Below are 21,784 nucleotides of genomic sequence, written 5' to 3'. Positions count from 1 at the left end.
CTACCCACCCCAGCAGAACAGGGAGACTCCATCTGCTGGGGACCACCTCGCAGCCCCCACCGGCCTCACACCCACCAGCCCTGGCCGGCCCCCCGGATGCCCTCATCTCCCCACACCCCTGGGCACCCTCCTAACAACTCCACTCCATCCGGAACTTTTTCCTACGTTGCTGTGTCTTTCTCAGGTTTTTGGAAACTGGCCCCATGTTTTTCTTTGAAGCCTGGAGCTCTGGCTGTGCTCTGTGTCAGGGACGTACAACTCGGCACCCCCTGAGCCTGTCCCTGGGCCTGGGGCCACAGCTGCTGCTCCACTGAGCAGTTAGTTCCCTTCACGAAACACAGATGTGGGAATGACCTGTGGGAGGCTGGGCACAGAGGGGACCAGAGTATAGGCCAGTGGCTTAGGTCAGCCGGGAGCTTGTCTCAGAGGTAGATTCCTGGGCCCAACCCGGAGACTCTGATGGAGCAGGTCTCCTTGGGTGCCAGAGCCCGACAGGAAACAGTCGGGGACCACGCCCTGGGAAACTGGGTCTGAAGTGGTCAAAGGCGTGAGCGTCCGAGTCAGAGAGGCTGGTTCCCATGGCCGCGTGACCTCCTGCAAGCTACCGGCCCTCCCTGTGAAAAGGAAAGGGTTGGTGGCGAGGGATGAATGAGTCCATTCGTGTACCGGGCTTAGTACAGGGCCTGGCATGTCTAGTTATTAGTGATAATGATTATCAAATTATTTCCTTTGATCAAGTGTTTTCTATGATCTAAAAACCACTATGTATCAGGTCGATAATATAAGTAAGGAAATTAGAACAATGTAACTGCTTCATAAAATGTAGCTATTATTATTGTTATTGTTTTTAGTAAGAAGTAGGCCCCACCTTCAAGCAGCTTACGTCAGTGGACCCTAGAGCGTGAACTGGCCTATTGGGTAGGAGAAACCGTTTTTGAGGTTTTAGTGTGTGACCCAGGTCCAAAGCAAACAACAGGAAACATAAGAATACAAATATGTTCTCAACCTTCTTGACTTTTCCCCTTCACCTACATGTTGGTCCTTCTGCTGACTTAGTGCTCAAAGCCCTTCTGGCAAAGAGCAAGGAAGAGCAATGAAACTCTTAAAAAAAATCATTTATGGCTTTTGCGCAAGATTAAGTAGAGGAAAAGGAATCAAAGTGCTCAGCTGAGTGCGGTTTTCCGTTCCTGTTTCGTTTCATTTTGTTTTATGATTATATGTGGCGCATAAAAGCCAGTGAGCGAGTTTTGTGAGAATCACTGGGCCGACCATCTTTCCCGCTCGTTTTCTACGTGACCTTGGTAACATTTTCATGCAACAGAGAAAGGGCAGAGATCTAACCTTGGCAAGGTGCCCTGTGCTAGTTTGAAGGGGGAGCGGCTAAGGGGAAGTGTCGCCACATGGAGGCGGCCGAACGGTTTCTCGAAGGCCTCACCCGCTGGTATTTCCTGGAGGCCACCTTGGTGCTCAGCTCACGGCCTTTGGCGCCCGCCGCACTGCCCAGGAAAGCTCGCATCAGGAGAGCCGAGTAACGCTAGCCACCTCCCCAGGACATTGCTAGTGAAACCAGACAGGCATTCATTTGTTCATTTTTTTTCATTCATTCCCATGTTTCTCCTTTTAAAAAAAACACCTGAGTTGTAATTTACATAAAGTGCACAGATGTTAGATGTACAGTTTGATAGATTTTTAAATGTCTAAACACCTGTGGACCCCCCCCCCCCCACACACACACACACAGAACAAGATATTATAGAAAAGAGAGAGACACTGCAGGATGTCCGGGGAGGCAGGAGACTATTGGAGGGTCTACATCAGAGGGAGCTGGGCCATGGAGGTGCCAGCTGAGTGTTGCAGCCCCATGTGGTGCTGAGGCTGGGTTCCCGTCTGCTGGATTTGGTGCTGCCTCCCTGGGCACAGTCTGGCTGCCAGGCTGGGCAACAGGAGGGAAGCCCCACCCTGTCCAAACACAACTGCAAAGGTTTCCACTCACCGGATTCCAGTCGCGTTCCAGTCCAGCGGCCCCGCCATTTTTCCCGGTCACCTCTGTTCCGAGATCTGGGTGTTCGTGACCTTTCGGGTTACATATTGACAGCCTGTTGGTTTAGGCTCACACATGACTACTCCGGGAGAGGCCTGACGAGTCGAACTCTCGCGGCAACTTCCTCCTTCCCGGCGGTTCCTGCGGATCCGTCGCCCGCCCTGTCTGTGAGCTGCCTTCAGTACGGCGCCTACTTGGGGTGTTGGGATTATTTGTTTGGCCTCTGCTAATGTGCTGTGCTCTTTACATATGTTATCTTGCTTAATATCCCCTAGGACCCTTCAGGGAAGGTATAATTACCCCCATTTCACAGATGAGGAGACTCAGGCTCAGAGAGATGCAGCACATTGCCCAAGGCCACCAAGCTGGTAATTAGCAAGAGCGGGAATAATAATCGGGGTGGGTTAGTCTGATCCGTGGGTCCCTCTGCCTCTCATGAAAGCCACACATAGTCGTTCAGCTACGTGCCTGCCAGCCGGCCCTCAGCCCTGCTTCCTAGTCATTCATTTCTTCGAGACGCCTTTGGCCAGTGAATCGTGAAATCTGAAAATTCCACCCCTAGGCGGCTTCATACAAGGAGACACTAGATGTGGGAAATTTCATCGGGAACCAGTGGACTTTTCAGGGTCAGAGTCACAGCCTCGTCTCGTAGTTTGTCAGGTCACCCAAGTTCTATTCTCGATCAAATGTCAATGGGCTGTGGGACTCCTTTGAGCCTCCGGTATTGACGGAAGAACCCAGAGAGCTTTCCCTGGGGAAAGCCGGGCGCTCTCTCTTCTTGCTCTTTTCCTGGGCTGAGTGCGTGCGGGGGCCCAGGAACGAAGCCAGGCTTCCTTATTGCTTTCTCTTGGCCAGTGAAGTACAGGAGAGAGCTGTCCCGGGTGGAACACACTTCCCTCCAAAAGCATGATTATGTAGCTTTATTACGTTACCAAGGGGAGGTCCGCGCACTTGGCCCTGTGCCTGGCCTAGCGTGGTCACTCACTAAATATTTGTTGAATCAAATCAGATTAGAAAAATTGAATGAATGCTGGACTGAGAGGGATACTTCTCTCTGGTAAACAACATGTGCGTGTCTTCTGATACCCTTAGGGTTTCGGGGCATCTGGAAACTGAAATAGAAAATAGAAAGCTACTACCAAGTGGGCCAGATATCAGAGTAAACTGAGGGGAGGAGCAGATAAGACACCAAGTTCAAATCCTACCCATTAGCTTTGGGATTTTAGGCAAATTCCTTTCATCTCTCTCAGGCTCAGCCTACTCTGCAATGTTGTGGCTTGTTTTGCTTTTTAAAAAGTGAAAACACATGTATTGGTTTCCAAGGGCCGCCATAACAAACTTTCACAAATTGGGTGGCTTAGAGCAATGGAAATTTCTTCTCTCAAGGTTCTGGAGGTTCAAAGTGTGACATGCAGGTGTTGGCAGAGTTGGCTCTTCCGGGGGCTCTAAGGAGCACGTGGCCTGTGCCTCTCTCCCGAATTCTCGTGGTCACTGGCAGCCCTGATAGCTACATCACTCCAGTCTCTGTCTTCATCTCCATAGGGCATTCTTCCCTGTGTGTCTCTGTCCAAATTTCCTTTTCTTATAGGACACCGGTCACATAGGATTTAGGGTTGCCCTAACCCAACATGACTTCATTTTAACTAATTACATCTACAAAGACCCTATTTCCAATTAAGGTCACAATCTGAAGTTCTGGGTGGACATGAATTTGTGGGGGACACTATTCAACCAAGTATAACACATTATAAACGATAAAGCCCTTCTTGTTCCTGATGTTTCTGTACATGGGCCTAAAAATAATCAGCCTTGAGGACACAGTGCTGAGTGAAATAAGCCAGTCACAAAGACACAAATGCTGTACAATTCTGCCTATATGGGGTACCTAGAAGTAGTCAAATTCCTAAGATAAAAAGTAGAATAGAATGGTGGTTGCCAGGGGCTGAAGGGAGGGGAAATGAGTTGTTGTGTAAGGGGTACAGAGTTTCAGTCCTGCAAAATAAAAAGAGCTCTGGAGATTGCTTATACAACAATGTGAGTATATAAAACATCACTGAACTGTACCCATAAAAATGGTTAAGGCAGTAAATTTTGTTACGTATATTTTGCCACAAAACAATTTTTTAAAAATATGTATCTTTATTGATTTCAGAGAGAGGAAGGGAGAAGAGAGAGATAGAAACATCAGTGATGAGAGAGTCATTGATCGGCTGCCTCCTGCACGCCCCTGACTGGGGATCGAGCCCGCAACCCGGGCATGTGCCCTGACCGGGAATCGAACCCCGATCGCCTGGATCCTGGGTTGACGCTCAATGGCTGAGCCACGCCCGGCTGGGCTAAAAAATTTTGATCATCCCTGGCCTTGCCTGGAAACGTAATTGATAACACTGATTTGTTTCGTGTTGGGGAAACTGCATCCTGAGTTCCACAGGCCTTTTGCGACGAGAGGGTTTGTGGGTGAGTCTGTCTGTGCTTCAGCGCCCGATTCTGTTCTGCTTCTTCTCGATTCCATCAGCTACAACCTGGGCAGCGGTGCGGTGTCCATCATGGTGAACGGCTCCTTCAGCGACGGTCGGTGGCACCGGGTCAAGGCTGTTCGGTGAGTACCTCCCACAGCGTGGGGCAGAGCTGGAGCCCAGAGGTGGCACGTGTTCCCCAAGTCCCTTCAGTCCCACTCTCCTCCCCCCAGCCTTGCCTGGCCTCCCATACTCCTGACTCAGGTCATTCGGGGCACTTTGCTACCAACTCCCACTGTGCCCTCCAGGTCACTCAACAGCAAGTTTCTGGAGAAATAACTTTCCGATGGCTCACAGGAACAGGGCCTTGCTGTTTAGTGAGGCTTGGACATCTCTAGTGAGATGGGATTTCAGGGCATGTGGACTTTGAGCAAATGCTTCAAAGCTCATAATGTAGGCAACTGCCTGCTTTTTCTTTGACATCACTTTATCTGAACCTTAAAAGCTTGTGTATCCTGCCCCTCTCACAGAAGTCACGACCCTGGCCTCTGATTAACTTGGGGTGAATCACTCCCTTAAAATTACGGTCTTGCTACCTATGTCCAAATTCCTAACAATATATTTTGAGAAACCAGATAGTAGGCCCAAACTTAGCTGTGTGCAGAAATCTCAATCCTGCCATGTTAGATGAAGGTTCCAGGAGATGAGCTGAACAGAGTTTTTGATTTGGGTCCCCCGAGAATTTACTACAACCCTTTCTGGGGAGGTTAGTGGGTAAGGTCAAAAGTGACACTTAGGAAGCATGGGGCTACCAATGTCAGCTTCCTACTCCGTACACATATAGCCATGGTGGGCGCAGCCTTGCTGGATCCCCCTCTCTTGTCCACTGTGCCTGCCTTTGACACCCTAGAGGATGTGTGAGGACACAGAGGCAGATCTGTGCCCATCAGCTGCCCAAGTAGCCTAGGAAGCCCTGGCAAGTGATTTTGATGAAGCCCCCACTCTGACTTGTTGAAAAAGGAAATGTCTTCCCATAGTGAATATTTACAGGCTTGATCTAAAATATACTCTAGAATATAAATTTAAGTGCTCATAGTCCAAACCAACTCCAAGATAGGTTACACTATGTGGCTTCTAAGTTCTTCATTTCTCTCTCACACTCGTCTTTAAAAGGGCTTGCTCAGAAACATCCGAAGAAATGAAATACTTGACCACACTTGATCCCTGTAGCTCCCATCCTGTGAGCATCCCGCTCTCAATTTCCTTAAACAGAGAAGGTTGTTAGGACACTCAGATATTGTGGAAGGATTTTTAAGCCCTCAAAATTGTTGTGGTTTGATTATGTGCATCAAGATACACATTGGTGGGGATTCCAAGCACTTCCTAGACATCTAAGGAAACAGATGTTAAGTGACCTTCCCTAGACTTTACAACCGTTTGTGGGCAGAGCCAAGACTGGATTCTGAGATCAAAGTTCTTACCTTCCCACTCCATGGTGCAGCCCACTCCAGCTAGCATTCCAGATGTCTCGGAGGGAGAAGACAGGGAATGTTCCACCAGAAGAAACTCAGATGTCAGAGCCTCAAGCTTGGCACCGTGAAGATGGTTTGCAGGCTTGGTTCTCACTACTGTAATCACTGACATCTCCCCTAGCGGGCCTTAGGCTGCAGTGAGGGTTGAACAGAGAGAAGTGAGACCAGGAACTGTACAGATGGGAGGATTCAAGCAGATATTGTGATCCAGAGGGGCAGATAGGCCTGGAAGGGAAGGTTCAACAGATCTAAGCAGGAACTGGGTCAAGGCTACGGATATCAAGCATGGCAAGCAGGGTTGAATGGATACCTTAGTTCTTTGCAGCAGCTCCAGGGTCAGAGATTGGGGGGGGGGGTGTCAATGCAGCCATCTGCAAGGGGAGCCTTGCTTTGTACCCTGTCTTGCTCTGAGTAGTCCTGGTCTTGCAGGCGTTAATCCTGGCAGAAGAGAGAAAGCAAGTTCTCACTTATTAAGCATCTTCAGGATGCCAGGTGCTTTACATACTATATCTTAGTTAATATCCATAGCAACGTAAGCTTTATAGCCTTCATGCTGTGGGTGAGAATGATGTATTGATAATGGTAACAACACCCCCCCACACACACTCTTTGCAGAGCAGGCATGTATTGGGTGCATGCTCTGTGCTTTGGATGCACAATCGCTGACCTCAGAGTAGCCTGGAGACGGGCACAGTTATTCCCCTTCCAGATGAGTTGTTGAAGGTGCACAGTTCGCCTGTTCATTCTTCTGCCTCTGTGAGCCCTAGACTGTTCCAAACACGTGGGATACATCATCAAACAACACAAGCATCCTTGCTTGATGGGCTTGCGTGCTAACGGGAGGCAACAGACAATCAATATAAACATATGAAGACGTTCATTACTCAAAGGTTAAAAGGTGATACCACGCTTATTTCCAAACTGAAGATGCCATTGATTGTAAGACATATTCTCATTTTAGAGATAGAGAAAATCTCTTAAAATTGATGAAGTAAAGTGGAAAAATGGAATTTTTTAGAGTAATGGAGGAAAATGGCAGGCCGGGCAAGGCAAGGCGTTGGGCGCATTGGTGATCCCAGCATTCAGGTATGAGATTCTAAACCAGCATCTCCACAATGGGGAGGCAGCATGTGGTCTTGAGGGTGGAGACAGAACAGGAGAAACACCTCCAAAGCCAGCTGCTAAAAGGGTTGCTCTCAAGAAGTGAGGCCTGGGCAACCAGATACATACCATTGTACCCCCCTCCCAAACGGGTAGAGCCAGGAAGGTGAATGAGGGGCTAAAAGCAGGAAGATTGGCTTAAAAACTTTACTTGAATTAACTTGAGGAGTTAGAGCCCAAGCTCTACTTCATGTAGCTGGCGCACAGCCCTTTTCCTACCTGTGGAAAAATAAGTCGATTCTCTGGACAAAGTAAACTAAAAGTCTCCGGAATGGGGGACACTAGGTCTAACTAAATACTGGGCTACTGTATATTGTACAAATTAAGATGAGACTTTGCGACAGGTTGCATGTTGAATATTAAGCACTCCATAATTCTTTCTCCATAATTGGGATTCCAGAATGCTGGCAGCCAGACACAGTAGGGGAGTAGAAAATCCAGGTGTCCCCCAGGACATGATTGAGCCAGACGAAGCCACAGTCAGCAAGACCCATCCTGCAACCAGAGCTTCCAGGCTGCTTTTTCAGAGCTCAGCACTTAACTATGAAGGGGTAGAGACCACAAAGCCCTGGAAAAACGTTTCCAGTATAAAAGATGGGTATCAGAACGAACAGACATAATAAAGCATCTTGTAGGAAACAGAGACTATGAATGAAAAAATGATAGAAATATTAATATCATCAGAAAGATAAGAGAGGTTATTAACCCAAGAAACAAGCACTGTTTGCTATAGAAAAGGAACGTTAAAAGACCAATAAATCTTAAGGGGAAAAAAAAAGAAATGCAGCTTGAGCTGGTATCGCCCCCTCCCCAAGAGCTAGGGAAGCAGACGTACTTTTCTGAAGAAGGTTCCTGGGGCTGGATGGTTTGGGAAACCTGCAAAGCCGTCGCACAGATGCGTATCTCCATTCCACTGTCCTCCGAGTCACTTCTGGGTGACTCCCTGGGTCCTTTAGGAACTTCTGAGCTATTCTTTTTCCTTCCCTAGAGTAGTCTTCCACCTACCAAAACCGCCTCACTGGGTTGCCATTAGGCTCAGAATAGCATCCGGACTCACCGCGTGTCACCAGAACTGCTCCCTTTGAAGTTCTCTGGTCCCCTCACCTGCAGGATAAATTCTAACTGGGCTCTGCGTGCCCTTCACCACCAGCTCTGGCTTCATCTTTCTCCTCTGGGCCGCCACCCCCGACCTCGCTGTGCTCAGTCTGCACCAACCCCTGTCCTCTCTCTTGTCATGGCGACTTTCCATCGGCATTAGCTTCCTCCCTCGCTTGACCTACGCAGCCTCCAAAACTCCTCTTGGGGGAATCTCCTGGGGAAGCGTTCTCCTGTCGTTCCACAGGGTCCTGGCAGTCTTCCGCCTCAGTGTGGTGACACTGGGCTGTCACTGGTAATGCGGTTGTTTTGTCTTCCACAGCAGGCCTGAAAGCCCCGGGCGCCGGGAACGTGTTCGTTGCTGTCGTTTTCCTTTCTGCAGCTCTATCCCTTAGCGTAGTGCCTGGTGCACAGCAGACACTTTAACGCATTTTTATTGAAATGAGTGGAACAATTGAATGAAACTCCTAACGTGGTGGTTTTCACAGGGACGGTCAGTCGGGAAAGATGACTGTGGACGACTACGGGGCCAGGACGGGCAAGTCGCCCGGCATGATGAGGCAGCTCAACATCAACGGGGCGCTGTACGTGGGTAAGTGACCTGGGCCAAACCTAAATGACGCCGGTGCCTCTTCTCGTTACTCCTCCATCGGCCTTGCTGGGCTCCTCAAAATCTCGCGCTTCCCCGAATCAGCCAAATACTTGGCAACGGGACGCTCTCCAGATAGTCTGTTCTCCTGGTTTCTGAACTTCTGACTCATGGCCGAGGCAGGAAGCCCTTAGATGCCTTTGTGCTTTGGATGATCCACCAGGAAAACCAGGCTTTTCTTGTTTATCGAGCAGGAATCTGCTAAATTTAGCTCCTCGATTTCCCTCCAAGGAAGGAGGATCTGTTTTTCTGGCCCCTTTCAGAATTAGAATGAATGGGATTTCCGTAAATAGCTTAGAGCCTGCTTGCGCGCACACATAAGCGTGAAGGGATGCCTCCGTCCGTATATTTTCTAAGCGTGAACTTAGTTGAAAGCACTCAACGTCAGTGTATTTCTTTCGGTTTAAGATGACATCCCCTCTAACTACATACTACACTTTATTGATATTATACAACATTTCAAAATGTACCAGGTACTGTTTGGTTGGAAGTGGCCAGCTGGGTCAGAAATCACACGTGAGGTGGGTATTTATAGCCTCCGGTTGTGTATCCCACTGAATCAAGCCACCTGTTCCTTCAAGGAAACTATAAAGTAGATGCGATGCACTGGGCAGTTCGAGGGACCCACAGTCCTCCCTTATCCTGTCCGTCCAGGGAGCCTTGATCAGTAGATACTCACGTGCCCTAAGGAGACGCCGATCCCTTTGGCTCACCCCATCTCCCTCTGGCTTCCTGGCAGGTGGAATGAAGGAAATTGCTCTGCACACTAACAGGCAGTACATGCGAGGCCTCGTGGGCTGCATCTCTCATTTCACCCTGTCCACCGATTACCACATTTCCCTCGTGGAAGACGCCGTGGATGGGAAAAACATCAACACTTGTGGAGCCAAGTAACACCAGCCGGCCTTCCCAGAGGGACGGCGCCTTCTATCCCGAGAATCCTGGGGGCCCCGAGACCCTGCCTGAGGCCCTGTGCCACACACAGAGGCATAGGGACCAGGTGTGTTTGCCCTCATCGAGGAAAAAGGACACCCTAGTGGGAAACTGGAACCAAGCTGGGTCCCTGTGTGGCCTTTTCTGCTCACACGCTGTGGGCCACACCCAACAGAATCTTCTGCGTGGGAAGCATCGAACTTTGTCCGTGGACTGTACAGTGGCTGCCAGGGCTCACGCGTGAAGGCAAATTCGAGAGCCCGTCTGCTGTAGTCAATGACCGGGTTGTGATTCATAGAGCATTAAACAAAGAAGGAAAAGAGAGACCCAAAGGGCAGCATTAAAATACTCCTCTCCTTCCCTGACTCACGGCACTTACAGCAGAATGACTGTGTGACCTTGAACCTGGGATTTCTCACCGTGGCCCCTGAAGTACTAGGATTAACCCCTTCCACCCCTCGCTGGCTGGTTCAATGTGCCCTGACTCTTCCATGAAAGTAAGGGTGAGGGGGGACTAAACGTAGAACCGTAATCACAGTGCTGCCCCCGCTAAAGTTTACCTTTAGTGAGAAATCCCTACTTTTTATAATGCTCATCTAAGAAAATGGGCACCCTGATTTTGTAGCTGTCCTTTTGTATGTGTATATTTTTATAGCTGCAGATTGTCCACACAGTATAATTTTGCAAGTTTGGGTGGACGACCCTGAATTCTTTGCACAGTTCCTAAAAATTTTCTCCCAAAGGAGACTGTTGGGGCCCTTAGTGGCATCAGTGGAGTAGGATAGGTAACCTGGGGTGGGCAGTCTCCTGGGGAACTGACCATTCTCTTTCAGTAAATGTTGACGGCTCAAGGAAATGAATCTGAAGCTTCCAAAATAAGCAGATTAACAGGTACATGTGTTACTGAGGGGGTCACTGTCATTTTTGTTTTAAGAGGGGGGGGATGGCTATAATAAACTTGAATAAAGGAGATGAAGAAGGCTAGAGCTCCTTTACTTAGTCATTCATTCATTCATTCATGGAAGTGTCACTGAGCCCTGCAGAGGCCACGTCCAGAAATGGGCGCTAAGACAATCAGAGCCTCCAAGGCTGTGCTGCGGGGTGAGAAGCAGGGCTGCCTCCTTCTGAGCCACTGGCCGTCTCTTTGCTATTCATGCACGTGACACTGGTGACAGCTGGCTCGCTGGCAGATCCCCATGACAGGACTCGCTAAGGGAAAGGTGAGATGCACGCTGCCCCCAAAGAGCAGGGAAATATGATCCAACGCACGCAAGAGCCTATATTTAGTCCCAGCCATGACTTCAACTCTTGTTTGTGTAGCATTCATTCAGCGAAGACGACTTTGAGCTTTGTGCAAAGCACAGCTTCAGGCACATTTAGAATTCTATAAAATGAATAAATTAACCTAGAGACATTCACCTGTGCCTCAGCCTCTGCCTCCTGTCTTTGGGACCCTTTGATGACCAAGACCCTCCTCCCAGAGAGACAATAACAACAACAACAACAACAATTCATACTCTCCTACATCTGTCTCCTTGTGTGTGCAGTTTGGAGGAAAGACCACACGGTAAAAAGTGGGGTTTAGCACCTCCCGAACACCCTCACCTCAATATCTTTTCCTTGGAGGCTGTTAGGGCCAGTGCTTCCCAAAATATGAGTTGCTTTCATAGCACGTTTTGAATCAATTGCCTTCAGCCAAAAATGTCTTCGTGATTTTAGAAAAATGTCCAACTGAGCTGAAGCCAGAAGAGCTGTGTTGTCCATGAGCCATTGTTGCATGCAAGTGTTATCCCGGAAAGAACGCAATGGCCCCGGGATGCGCTTGGGGGGTGTTGAAGTGGGTGAGGATTCTGAGCCACCAACTTGGGTGGGATGCAGAAGGGGCTAAAGGGGGAAGGTGGCAGGCACCGGGATGGGCTCAGCGCAGTCGAGACCCTGCTGGATGAGAGGGCTGCCCAAGAGGAGCTGATCACACGGGAGGCTCAGGGTAGGACAGCAAGGTAAGAGACAGTAGATCCCACGCCAGGAGGAAGGTTCTGTGATCTTCAGTGAACAGGACCCAGGGGATGAGGGCTGAGTGTAGCAGAGGTGGTTGTGAGGGTAAAAACTGTGTCCTGAAGCTGAGGGATTAGGCCCGGGCTCAGAGGCAGGCGAGCCGAGCTGAGCCTGAGTGTGGAGGTCCCCCGTTTTCTCTCTAAGTGTATCTGCTATCTGTGCCTACAATAATGCCCCACGACAGACAGCCGCAAACCCCAGTGGCATACCAGAATAAGTGTGTCACTTACATGCCTGGAGTGGCCACCTTGGCAGCCCTGCGGATCTTGGCTGGCTCGACCAGGCGCTTCTCCTGGTCTCAGCCGGGCTTGGTCACGTGTGTAGCAGCTGGCTAATACAGGACGGCCTTGCCTGAGACGGTGAGGTGACGAGTCAGCTCCATGGGGCTCTCGTGCTCCGCCTGGGACCTGTGGGACCCGACATACCCTTTGCGTGATGACGGAGGAGGGTAAGAGCCCTAAGCGTGAAGCTTCAGGCCTTGCACAGCTGAGGTTTGGAACTGTCACATCCTATTAGCCCAAGTTCGTAGGTTCAAGAGATGAAAATACAGACTCCACCCATCACCACTGGGCAAAGGGCATGGATACAAGGAGGGTGAAAAGTCAGGGCCGTTCATGCCAGGAACGCAAGTCATGTGCGTTGGGAGAAGTGGCGGGTAGTCCTCCTGCGGGACCCTTGCAAGGGGAAGGGGTCTGTGAAGTTCTCCGTGACGGGCCAGGCCGGGCCAGTGGGGCAGCACTTGCCCCTCCGCCACCTCCTCTGCTTCCTCTCTGCGGTCCCTCGTTCTCACACCTGTCCTCTGCCACCTGGCAGCGTCATTCTGAGGAGGGCGGCAGCAGAGGGGTGGCATCGGTGCCTGGCTTAGGGCAGCGGCTCCGAGGGGACGGTGCTGGAGACGCTGGCTGGGCTCCTGCCCCGAGACAGGTCTGAGGAGCAGCCAAGGAGCACCGAGCGTCACACAGTCCCGCCTGCCCAGGAAGGACACGGTGAAGCCTGGGTTCCTGAAAGCCTCTGGTCCCACCGTCAGGATCTGAGAAAATTCCCCCCAACTTCCCATGTGCTCTAAGCAAGAAAGGCCGGAGGGTGGGGTGAGGGACCGTTCTTGCTTTTCCTAGTAAAACTGACTTGCTCACAGCCCACGTTTCCTCTAAGCCCCGACCGGGGGTTTCCCTCGGGAAGGTCTGTGGGCCTTGCTTGTCCCCACGCTGCCCCAGAAGCCGAGGGGCGGCAGCCTGGTGACCTGCCCGGCCTCCCGCCCCGTCGGTGCCTCTCCTTTCCGGAGCGGGTCCTGCTCCAGCGGCTCCAACACAAACAGGCCCGCTCTCCCTGCAGCAGGCGGCTGCGGCCTTGCCTCCTGCCCCCCCCCCCCCCCCCCCCCCGCGCTCCCACCGCCGCCCCCGCCCTGCGTGGGAGGAAGGAGCTCGGACCCGTGCCCGGAGCTGGCAGCCAGCGCTTTCCACTTGGAGGAAACGCTGCATTTTTCACCTTTAACCTAGAAAAATATGGTTCTCAGAAAGCTTGTTTTCAGCACTGCGCGTCCCCAAGGAAGACGAATGGGGAGTAGGAGGGGCCAGGCCCGCCCGCGAGGCTGCTGCTCCCTGGGAGGGAAGCCCTGGGACAGCCCAGGCCCTTAGCAGAGCAGGGCACCGGGAGCTCACCGAAGGCCGAGGGGAGTCCCCCGGGACCACCGCCCGAAGGGGCCCGGAGGGCAAGGGCCGCCAGCAGGAGTCAAAATCAGAATCCGAAGTGAGGGACTTGCTGCCGCGGCCCACCCCGCAGGTGCCTCCCAGGACGGAGACGGGCCACCCCACTGCAGCTCCACCGCCCACGCGTGGGGCACGCACTAAACACGGGAGGGAGATGCAAGCAGCCCCGCCCCGGGCTGCTGAGCCCCTGGAGCACAGGGTCGGCCCTGCGCAAGCTGCTGGTCTTCCTGGCGGGTGGTTAGGAAGCTCAGCTCGCAGGTGGCTGCATTTAGGCAGCAAAACGACTAATCCAGCTCAACACGTGCACCCGCTCCTGGGGTCGGTCCCGTGAGGAACCGCACCGCAGCCTCAGGCTCAAAGAATGTTCTTCCTAGCAGCCCCCCTAGACGGGGTCAGCACACACGGCAGGGCCTGCTCGACTCGGGGAGACAGAGCCACTCAGGAGGTTGGGGTGGGCGACTTGCCGTGGTCCCACCGCGAGGACACGACTGTGACGCTTCACCGGGGCTCCTGTACCTGTTCCCTGACCTTCAGATGCCCCCTGCCCAAGGACCAGGGCTGCTCAGTGTGCTCTGGGGCCCCCTCGGGCCAGCTGTCCTGGCAGTGCAGTCCTGTGGGTGAGGGGGCTGGGCACAGGCCAGTTTCTCGTCACAGCGCCAACTCTGCCTTCTTGCGGAGCTCTCCTCCTGCAAGGCCCGTGGGTTGAACAAACCTGAAAGCAGGGACCAGGGCCGCTCCACCAGAGTGGGGTTCCGGGTGCCCCCAACAGGGGAGGAGGTGCTGGTGTGAAGCCTTTCCCTCCTCTCCTTTCCCTTCTCCGCCGACGGCCTCCAGGGCTCAGGGGGGCTGCGGACAGCTACCTGCGAGCAGCGGCGTGCTCCCCGGCCGGTCGTGGCCCAGCCCGGAACCGGGGAGCAGGGCAGGCTGTGGAGCGCGCCCCTCCTCCCGTCCTGCCCAGGCCTCCGTCCTAGAAAGTGCGTGGCTCCCGGGAGCGCCTGCCTTTTCCTGGAAAGAGGGAGGGGAACACTGCGTCTCAGCATCTGGGATGCGGCTGCCGTTCTGCCTGCCTTCGTCTCCCTGGCTTGCTCAAGTTCCAAACGGTTGACAAAGGCACGGACATCCCCGAGCATGTGGCGCGGCCTCCCCTAAGGCCCCAGCCGCCCGCCTCCCAGCCGGGCCCAGCGCCGGCCGCGGCCTCGGACAGCCCGGCGCTGAGGGGCCGCAGCTGCGACCGGCTGAAAGGTCACTGGCGTAGGAACGCCTCTGGGAAGGGGGGCCAGGGAAGCTCCAGAAATTCGCTCATATAATACACTCATTTAGAAGCAAAAGTAACAGGCGCCAGGCCGCGGGATTGGGGCAGAAAGCCCGCTAGGAAAGCGGCGAGGGCAGGCGAGGCTGGTCACGGGCGGTCAGGCCCAGAGCCGCGGAGGAGGGCCGTGCGGGCTTAATTAATGATATGCATTACTACATCAATAATATTTATGTATGAAAATTCACACGTTCACACAGGAAATCATCTGAAAGGATGTTAAAAATAGCTAGTGCTGCCTGGGAAGGTTGTGTAATTTTTTTTTTTTTTCCCTTTTGTCTATTTTCTGGTTTTTCTTCAGCTGGCCGGGAGTGGGTACTGTTCTGTCCACTCTGAATGTCGCCTTGTTTCTTTTAGAGAACTGGTTCTCCTTCAGCCCGAACAGGAGGTTCTTCTGAAGGTGGCCTCTGACTACAACCCCCCCACCCCCCATGACTGGCCCAGGCATGTGACCAGGCCAGGCCAGGCCAGGCGAGTCCTCGCTGGGGCTGGGAGGAAGGGCGCCCTCTCCTCTGGTTGTAAGGCTGTCGGCTTGGAGGAGCCTGGGACCAGGGCCCAGCTCTCTGGGGACAGCTGGCCTGAGAGAAGGAAGTTTTGGATACAGAGAAGAGACGTGCGCTACATCTGGGAGGAGTGGGGCTTGCGGGATGTAGCAGGACTTACCTACCCACCAAGTCGAGGCCTGAGAGTTGGGCAAGGGCTGGCTCCCGGGGAAGCAGGTAGCTACCCAGGGAAGAGGGGTGGGGACAGGGAAGAATCACTTGTCACTTGGAAGGGTACAGAGAACCTTAAAGTGAGGAGGAGATGAGGGGAGCGGATGGCCAGGGGTAGAAGGGCTCTAACCTGTTACTGCAGATAAAGCCTGTTAATCCGTTGTTGTTGAGATGAAGGCAGATTTCTGTGAGAACCCAGGGGAGCCGCAGTGGCCCCCACGTGAGCGACGCCTTGACAAGCCGCCTGGCGCAGGCCTGGGAGGAGCTGCCTTGGCCGCCCCACCGCAGGGGGCCTGGTTTGACGGGCCCTCCTGTCTTTCCACAGCTGGAGACTTCCACAGGAGGTTCACCTTTCCCTAAAATAACTCATTTCTAACGTCCAAGGAAACACTGAGCCACTGCTGTTTTCCAGGCACAGTTATTTAGAGTCTTTACCAAGCACCGTGGCTCAGCAGATAGCGCTCTGCTCTGTGGACGCATCGCCCCGCGGGATAGATCCGGTGGTTCATCCGGGACTCCCAGGTAACCTGAGGCTCATCGGCCCGACCTGAAGCACTTACACCTGTCAGGTGCTGGGCAGGGTCGGGTGTTGCTGAGGTCGCTCAAGGGATAGAGGCGCACCTGTCCTGTGGGGAGCAATACTTACGCTCCCTGGAATCCTCACAACTTTGGAAAAGTAGGTTATTAAGACCCGAGGTTCAGAGCTGAGAATGAGGTTGAGCAGCTTCTCTAAGGTCACCCGGGTAGTAAGTTACGTGGTGACACTGGCCCTGAGCCTCTGAGCAGCTCAGGTGGGGCAGCAGCTGTCCTGGGCATGGAACCTTCAACAGCCACCACGGGAAAGGAACGGACCCACGTGGTCACGGGGGGATCCGACTCCGGGTCCGCTGCTGACGGGCGCGGCTGTCGGCCCCGGGAAGTGGGCGAGTGGGGACTAGCGGGGCCGCCGGTTAACACTCTGCTTGTCCGGGCTTCCCGGCTCCCCAGCGGCTCCGAGGGCACGGCAGGCCGGTCCCCGCCTCTGCAGCCTCCGTCCAGACGGGACAGGAGTCCGAGCTGGGACGCGGAGGTCGTTCCCGCCTTTCAAATGTTGGGGGCCGACGAAGGCTGCGCAGCTCAGGGCCCTGCGCTCACGGCAGCGCGACCTCCTAAGGGCTTTGACGCTCAGAATCCTCCTCAAAGGCCTTCCTTGTCTCTTTAATCTGAGACTAATCACTCAGGGATAAAACCAGCTCCAATTTAATCCCCAATCAGTTCAAGACATCTCGTTACTTCAACTTCTCTGCTTCTCGCAGATGGAACAAATAGAACTTGAGTTTGTAAGCTCACATTTCGGTGTGATATAGAATACCTTACATTAAAAAAATATTCACACATCTCTAACTTTCTTTCCTCTAATTATGACATCACTCCTCTTTTTCTGACCTTTTCAAAGTTCCTGGGTTGATGGTGCTATACGTTTTGGCTCAAGAACTCGCCATCTGGGAAACAAGTTACGTACCGAGACCTCCTGGTACTTAAATACTAACACGTGTCACAATTAACTTCAAATTGGTCTGAAGGTGCTTCAGGTTAAACCCAAGCCCACTCACAGCTCAGCTGTTACTCCAGGTAAGTGTAGGCTACATACGACTACTGAATTTCTCCCCCACGAAGTTCTATTTAAGACCAATTCATACTTTAAAATTACCGAGGTTTTGCTGAATCAATGACTGTATTTCCAAATTCAACGACTTGCAATGACATTTTGATATATTTCTAGAATCTCCAGAAATGCTGAGGTTATCTTCATAGGAAATAAGTTAAAAACCGTACTTTAAGGACCAGGATTTATTTTGTAATGTTAGATTCCCACTGATTATTTTTATGCTAACTTCTCTGGTAAGTCGAATACAGATTTAATGGAACATATGAAAGGTTTTATCGATGCACAGCGATGTATTAAAACACTAAAAATTTAGTGATAGCCCTAGGCGACCTCTTCATAACCACTGTAATTCTTATGAGGTGGAACTGAAAGTATTAACAACAAAGCACTTTTCCTAAATGCTTAAAACAAGAAGAAAAAACACACACCACCAAACAATGCACGTATCTGTCAGGGTGAGTTGTAAGAAAATATATTTATTTTTTCCATGACAATACTATGATAAAATTGTTAAATACATGCATGTTTTAAAAACAGACATAGTAACATCTTTAAGAGTTAACAGCCAAGCATACTAGTTTTACATTTAAGGTCTCTTAGTAATAGGTTACTTATAGTCTATGTTCTTGCTATAACCACGTTTTCCAAAAGATATTGAAACTAAACTCTGAAATTATACGATATAAAATGACCAAATTTTCCATTCTAGCACAACATAATCTCCAAATTTTCCCGAGGCAAGAAATACCTGTCACCTGTGTCGGTGGAGCTGTTTTACTCCACATTCGACTCAGAATTCTGCGCATGAGACTAAGTCACACAAATGTCCTACAATCTACAGCTTGCTTCCTGTATGTATGTAAATGTTTCCTTATATGACTAAGCATGATCTTAGATACAAAACATCACACCTGATGATTCAGGTCAAAAAAAGGGTCTGTAGTGGTAACATTTCAAGAAACGAAAGCAGGAACAGTTTTCGATTGGCAGTTTCTCCCTGTCTTTCAGCTACATTTGCACACACCTGACCCAACAAAAATTAGTAAACAGCTGCTAGCATTTATTTAAAAAATTGAAAATATTTAACACATAACATCCCCTTTGAAAAAACACTCATTCTACAAACCTTATAAAAACAAAAACTTATAGCTGTTCACAGTATGTGTATTTTGTAAACAGTAATTCACTAGAATGCAATTTTGAAAGTAAAAAAAATGGTGATTTCCTAGCATTGTAAGAACTTACGGACAGCTAATGAAAGAGAATAAAAAAAGAACACATTCCTACTAAAAATGTCGAGTATTTTTAAGTGATTTGACCTTTGGACATACCTTTTATGGTGGTACCATCTCAAACTTAGGATGTCTTTCTACCCAGGCCAATCTTTCCAAGCAATTCTGAATTGAAATATTGTTTTTAAAAAGGCCATGATCTTTTTTTTTTGGGGGGGGGGGGATAATAGGATAAAACAAATCCTAGGCATCATATAATACCCACCTTTCCACAACAATAAACAGAATAAGGTTTCTTTTTGTGTGTTATCTTCAACTACTGATAATGTGTTCACACCTTTCCTAAACACTATGTATGAAGAAAAAAATTAAGTAGAAGGCTATATCGTAAATAATGGGGAAAAGTATTTGTAATCTAACAGGGGGCAGAATATTTGAAAAATTATGAAAATTATTCAATATTGTTTTCTATGACCAATTGCAAAAATACTAATGTCAAACCTAACAGCTAACTTGTCTATGTTTAAATGACAATTGTGTTACCACCCAGAAATCTTCTGATCTTTTATAACACACCACTGGAATGCTTAGAAAAAAACAGTAAGTTCAGAAATTGAAAGTTAACCATTTAAAATGGACTAATTCTAAAGAGAAGAACATTTTAAATATATATAAGAGAGGTGGAAGAGGGTGTGTGGGGGATAAATGGTGATGGGAAAAAATAATAAAGTGAAACAAGGGTAAAAATATATGTATATAAGGGAATTCAATACTTTTAAGTGAGCCATTCAATCAGTTGTACAAAGTATTGTTGGTGTAAGTGCAGCATAAGGTCTGTGTTATTTTTTTTAAAGTTCTGATTGGCTACTGCAAAGGCAATCTTAGGAGATATATGTAAATGTAATAAAATCAATTTCCTTATCAATTAAATATTAATTATTTTCCCATTCACATCTCTTAGTTTTTAGGGTATTGAGTTATAGCAATCATAAAGTAAGGTAAGTTACTACTGCTTTGTATTTGGTTAAATATTCAATCAGTTAATAGTTTACTTAAGGGGTTTTGAATTTTTTGTTTCCATGGTTCTTCAGCTAGGCACTTGCACATAAAAACACTCAGAGGGTTTCCCTCTTGAAATATTTTTAATTTTCATTAAAGTGTTGCACAGTTAGAATTTGTCTTGCATAGGTAAACTGTTTATAACCAGGATGCTTATAATCCAAAATATTAACATTCTTAATATTGGGAAAAATAAGCATTACTTAAGGTTATAGAATCCTGTCCTAACTCAGTATCATAATTAAATGGATTTGTATATATTCTAGATTAAATTAACACCCCCTAAAATTTTACTACACACCATAAGGCCTGACATTTGGACTGAATGTTGCTCTTAATTCTCCATACTGGCACTGGCACTGACAATCGATGGTACATAATCTGTGAAGACAGAAACCGACCAAAGCAAACCAAGGAGTTTCCAATGATGCCCAACTTGACTCCTTCTAAATAAAAGATTTCATAAAAGATACACAGATTTTAAGAGACAACAGCAAACATTATTTTAAACAAACAAGCGGAAAAAGTCTTCTCAGATTACGTGCCTGAGCAGAACATTCTGAGATAACATTTTCTGCACTGTGACATGTTAGGGAGTATACTTTAATTTCAAAGTACCATAAAATTGATTGCAAATTCCTTTTGGAAGAAAATAGTCCCTAGTCCCCTTTACTAAACTAATTATTCAAATACAGAAAGGATGGCAATGCTCTTTAATATGGATGGTATGAAGACAACTAAGACACTATAGGACTAATTTCCCACAAGAGTACAAGTTGCATGAAGTGTTAAAAATGGGACTTGCCACAGTGCGTAGGACTAGCTGTTGATGAATCCCTCAACCCATGAGCCATGAAGGCCGGGCTGGTATGGAGCACGAGGCTGACGCTTCTGCCCTTAAACGTTTCTGTGAATGGCTGCTCTGGGTCTAAGCTGCAGGAACACGGCACCTCTGTCACCTGAGCACACGGGCTATGACTCAATGACCCAGGTCTTCGTGGCCACAGTATCAAATCCAGGTTTCTACAGGCTCAACACACTGAAGACTGGAGTTGTATATGGGTCTACTCCATGCAAAACATCATGTCGAAAAAGGTCTACCTAATGTCAAAAGCCTAGCTAAGTGTCCTAAGAATATTTTTATATGAAGTAGTGTTTATTTAAGAGGGCCACTCACAAGAGAAATACAGTCATAATGACCACCAGGATCTCCCTCACGAGCGAAGCTGGACTTGAACTTGGCTGTCAGAGACGTGAAGATGCGGTCTGTAGGCAGCGCTCTTCAGCAACACAGGGGAACGTCACTCGTGGACAGAGCGAGAGGATTCCCGAGCCCCAGGGATAGTCACCATCAGCCAAACAAACGAATCACTATGTAGAGGGCACTGGGTCCAGAAGGTCATGGGTGAAATACATCAATATGGATGACAGGGCTCATGGTCTTTTCCCATGATCTCAGTTAGTGTCATCTGGACCAATAAACTTTTACCTTAGCCAACACTTATCCTATCTTAAAGAGATAAAGTGAAGGGCCTGTAGGTTTCAGTGGGGAAGGAGGCAGGGGTTGGGGACAAGAGGTACTGTGATGACAGAAGGCAGCCGCAGGTCTGAGTGGCTTGGGTGAAAGCTGAGGGAAGGAGCCCAAGAGGAGAAATAAGATGAGAGAGCAAACCCTGTTAGGGGCGGCTCTGGTTTGACACCTGTCTCGCTGATGAAAGCCTCTGCGCTGTTATAGTTTTAATATACTATGTGTGTACACAACTGATTCTGTATCATTCCTTGTGCCCACAGAGCGTGACGCTCGGGAATTTAGCTGAATTCTAGCAGTTAAAATAGAATTCATAAGCAGAGTACCTACACAGGTTTTGTCTTTTGTCGCCTTGTGGATTTTTCCCACAACATGGTTTTTATAAAGATGCACGAGCTAGGGGGGGAAAAAAGCCCCAACCTGATCCGTTATGTACAAATACATCACAGAGCCTCTGAGGAGGGAAAAACAGGCGTATCTTGACTTACTGAGATATTTCGAAATATTAAGGACTCTTAAGCATCAAAAGACAAAATATACAGACCACCTGAGGTCAGGGACAATGTAAGATACACTTTGTAGATTTTTATCTGCTTTCCCAAGAACTGCATTCAACCCAGACATCACCTATGACCACCAGGGTGGGCACAGGATGCTGGGGGACACA

At 49.5% G+C, this 21,784-nt stretch overlaps 1 protein-coding gene across 1 annotated transcript in view; it reads left to right on the top strand.

The window, feature by feature from the left end:
* EGFLAM (EGF like, fibronectin type III and laminin G domains) overlaps positions 1-11,279 on the top strand; it is a 129,081-nt gene extending 117,802 nt beyond the window's left edge. Inside the window, exons 21-23 of the mRNA XM_016223949.2 lie at positions 4,557-4,640; positions 8,774-8,877; positions 9,674-11,279. Of these exons, the coding sequence (XP_016079435.2) occupies positions 4,557-4,640; positions 8,774-8,877; positions 9,674-9,828 (343 nt within the window). The 3' untranslated portion in view covers positions 9,829-11,279. The remainder of the gene's footprint in view (positions 1-4,556; positions 4,641-8,773; positions 8,878-9,673) is intronic.
* Positions 11,280-21,784: the final 10,505 nt, after the last annotated feature.

Source organism: Miniopterus natalensis, chromosome 3, assembly GCF_054644295.1.
Source record: "Miniopterus natalensis isolate mMinNat1 chromosome 3, mMinNat1.hap1, whole genome shotgun sequence".
NCBI classification, from domain to species: domain Eukaryota; kingdom Metazoa; phylum Chordata; class Mammalia; order Chiroptera; family Miniopteridae; genus Miniopterus; species Miniopterus natalensis.
Note: the sequence above shows the minus strand (reverse complement) of the source record. Positions and strands in the feature narration are given on the sequence as shown.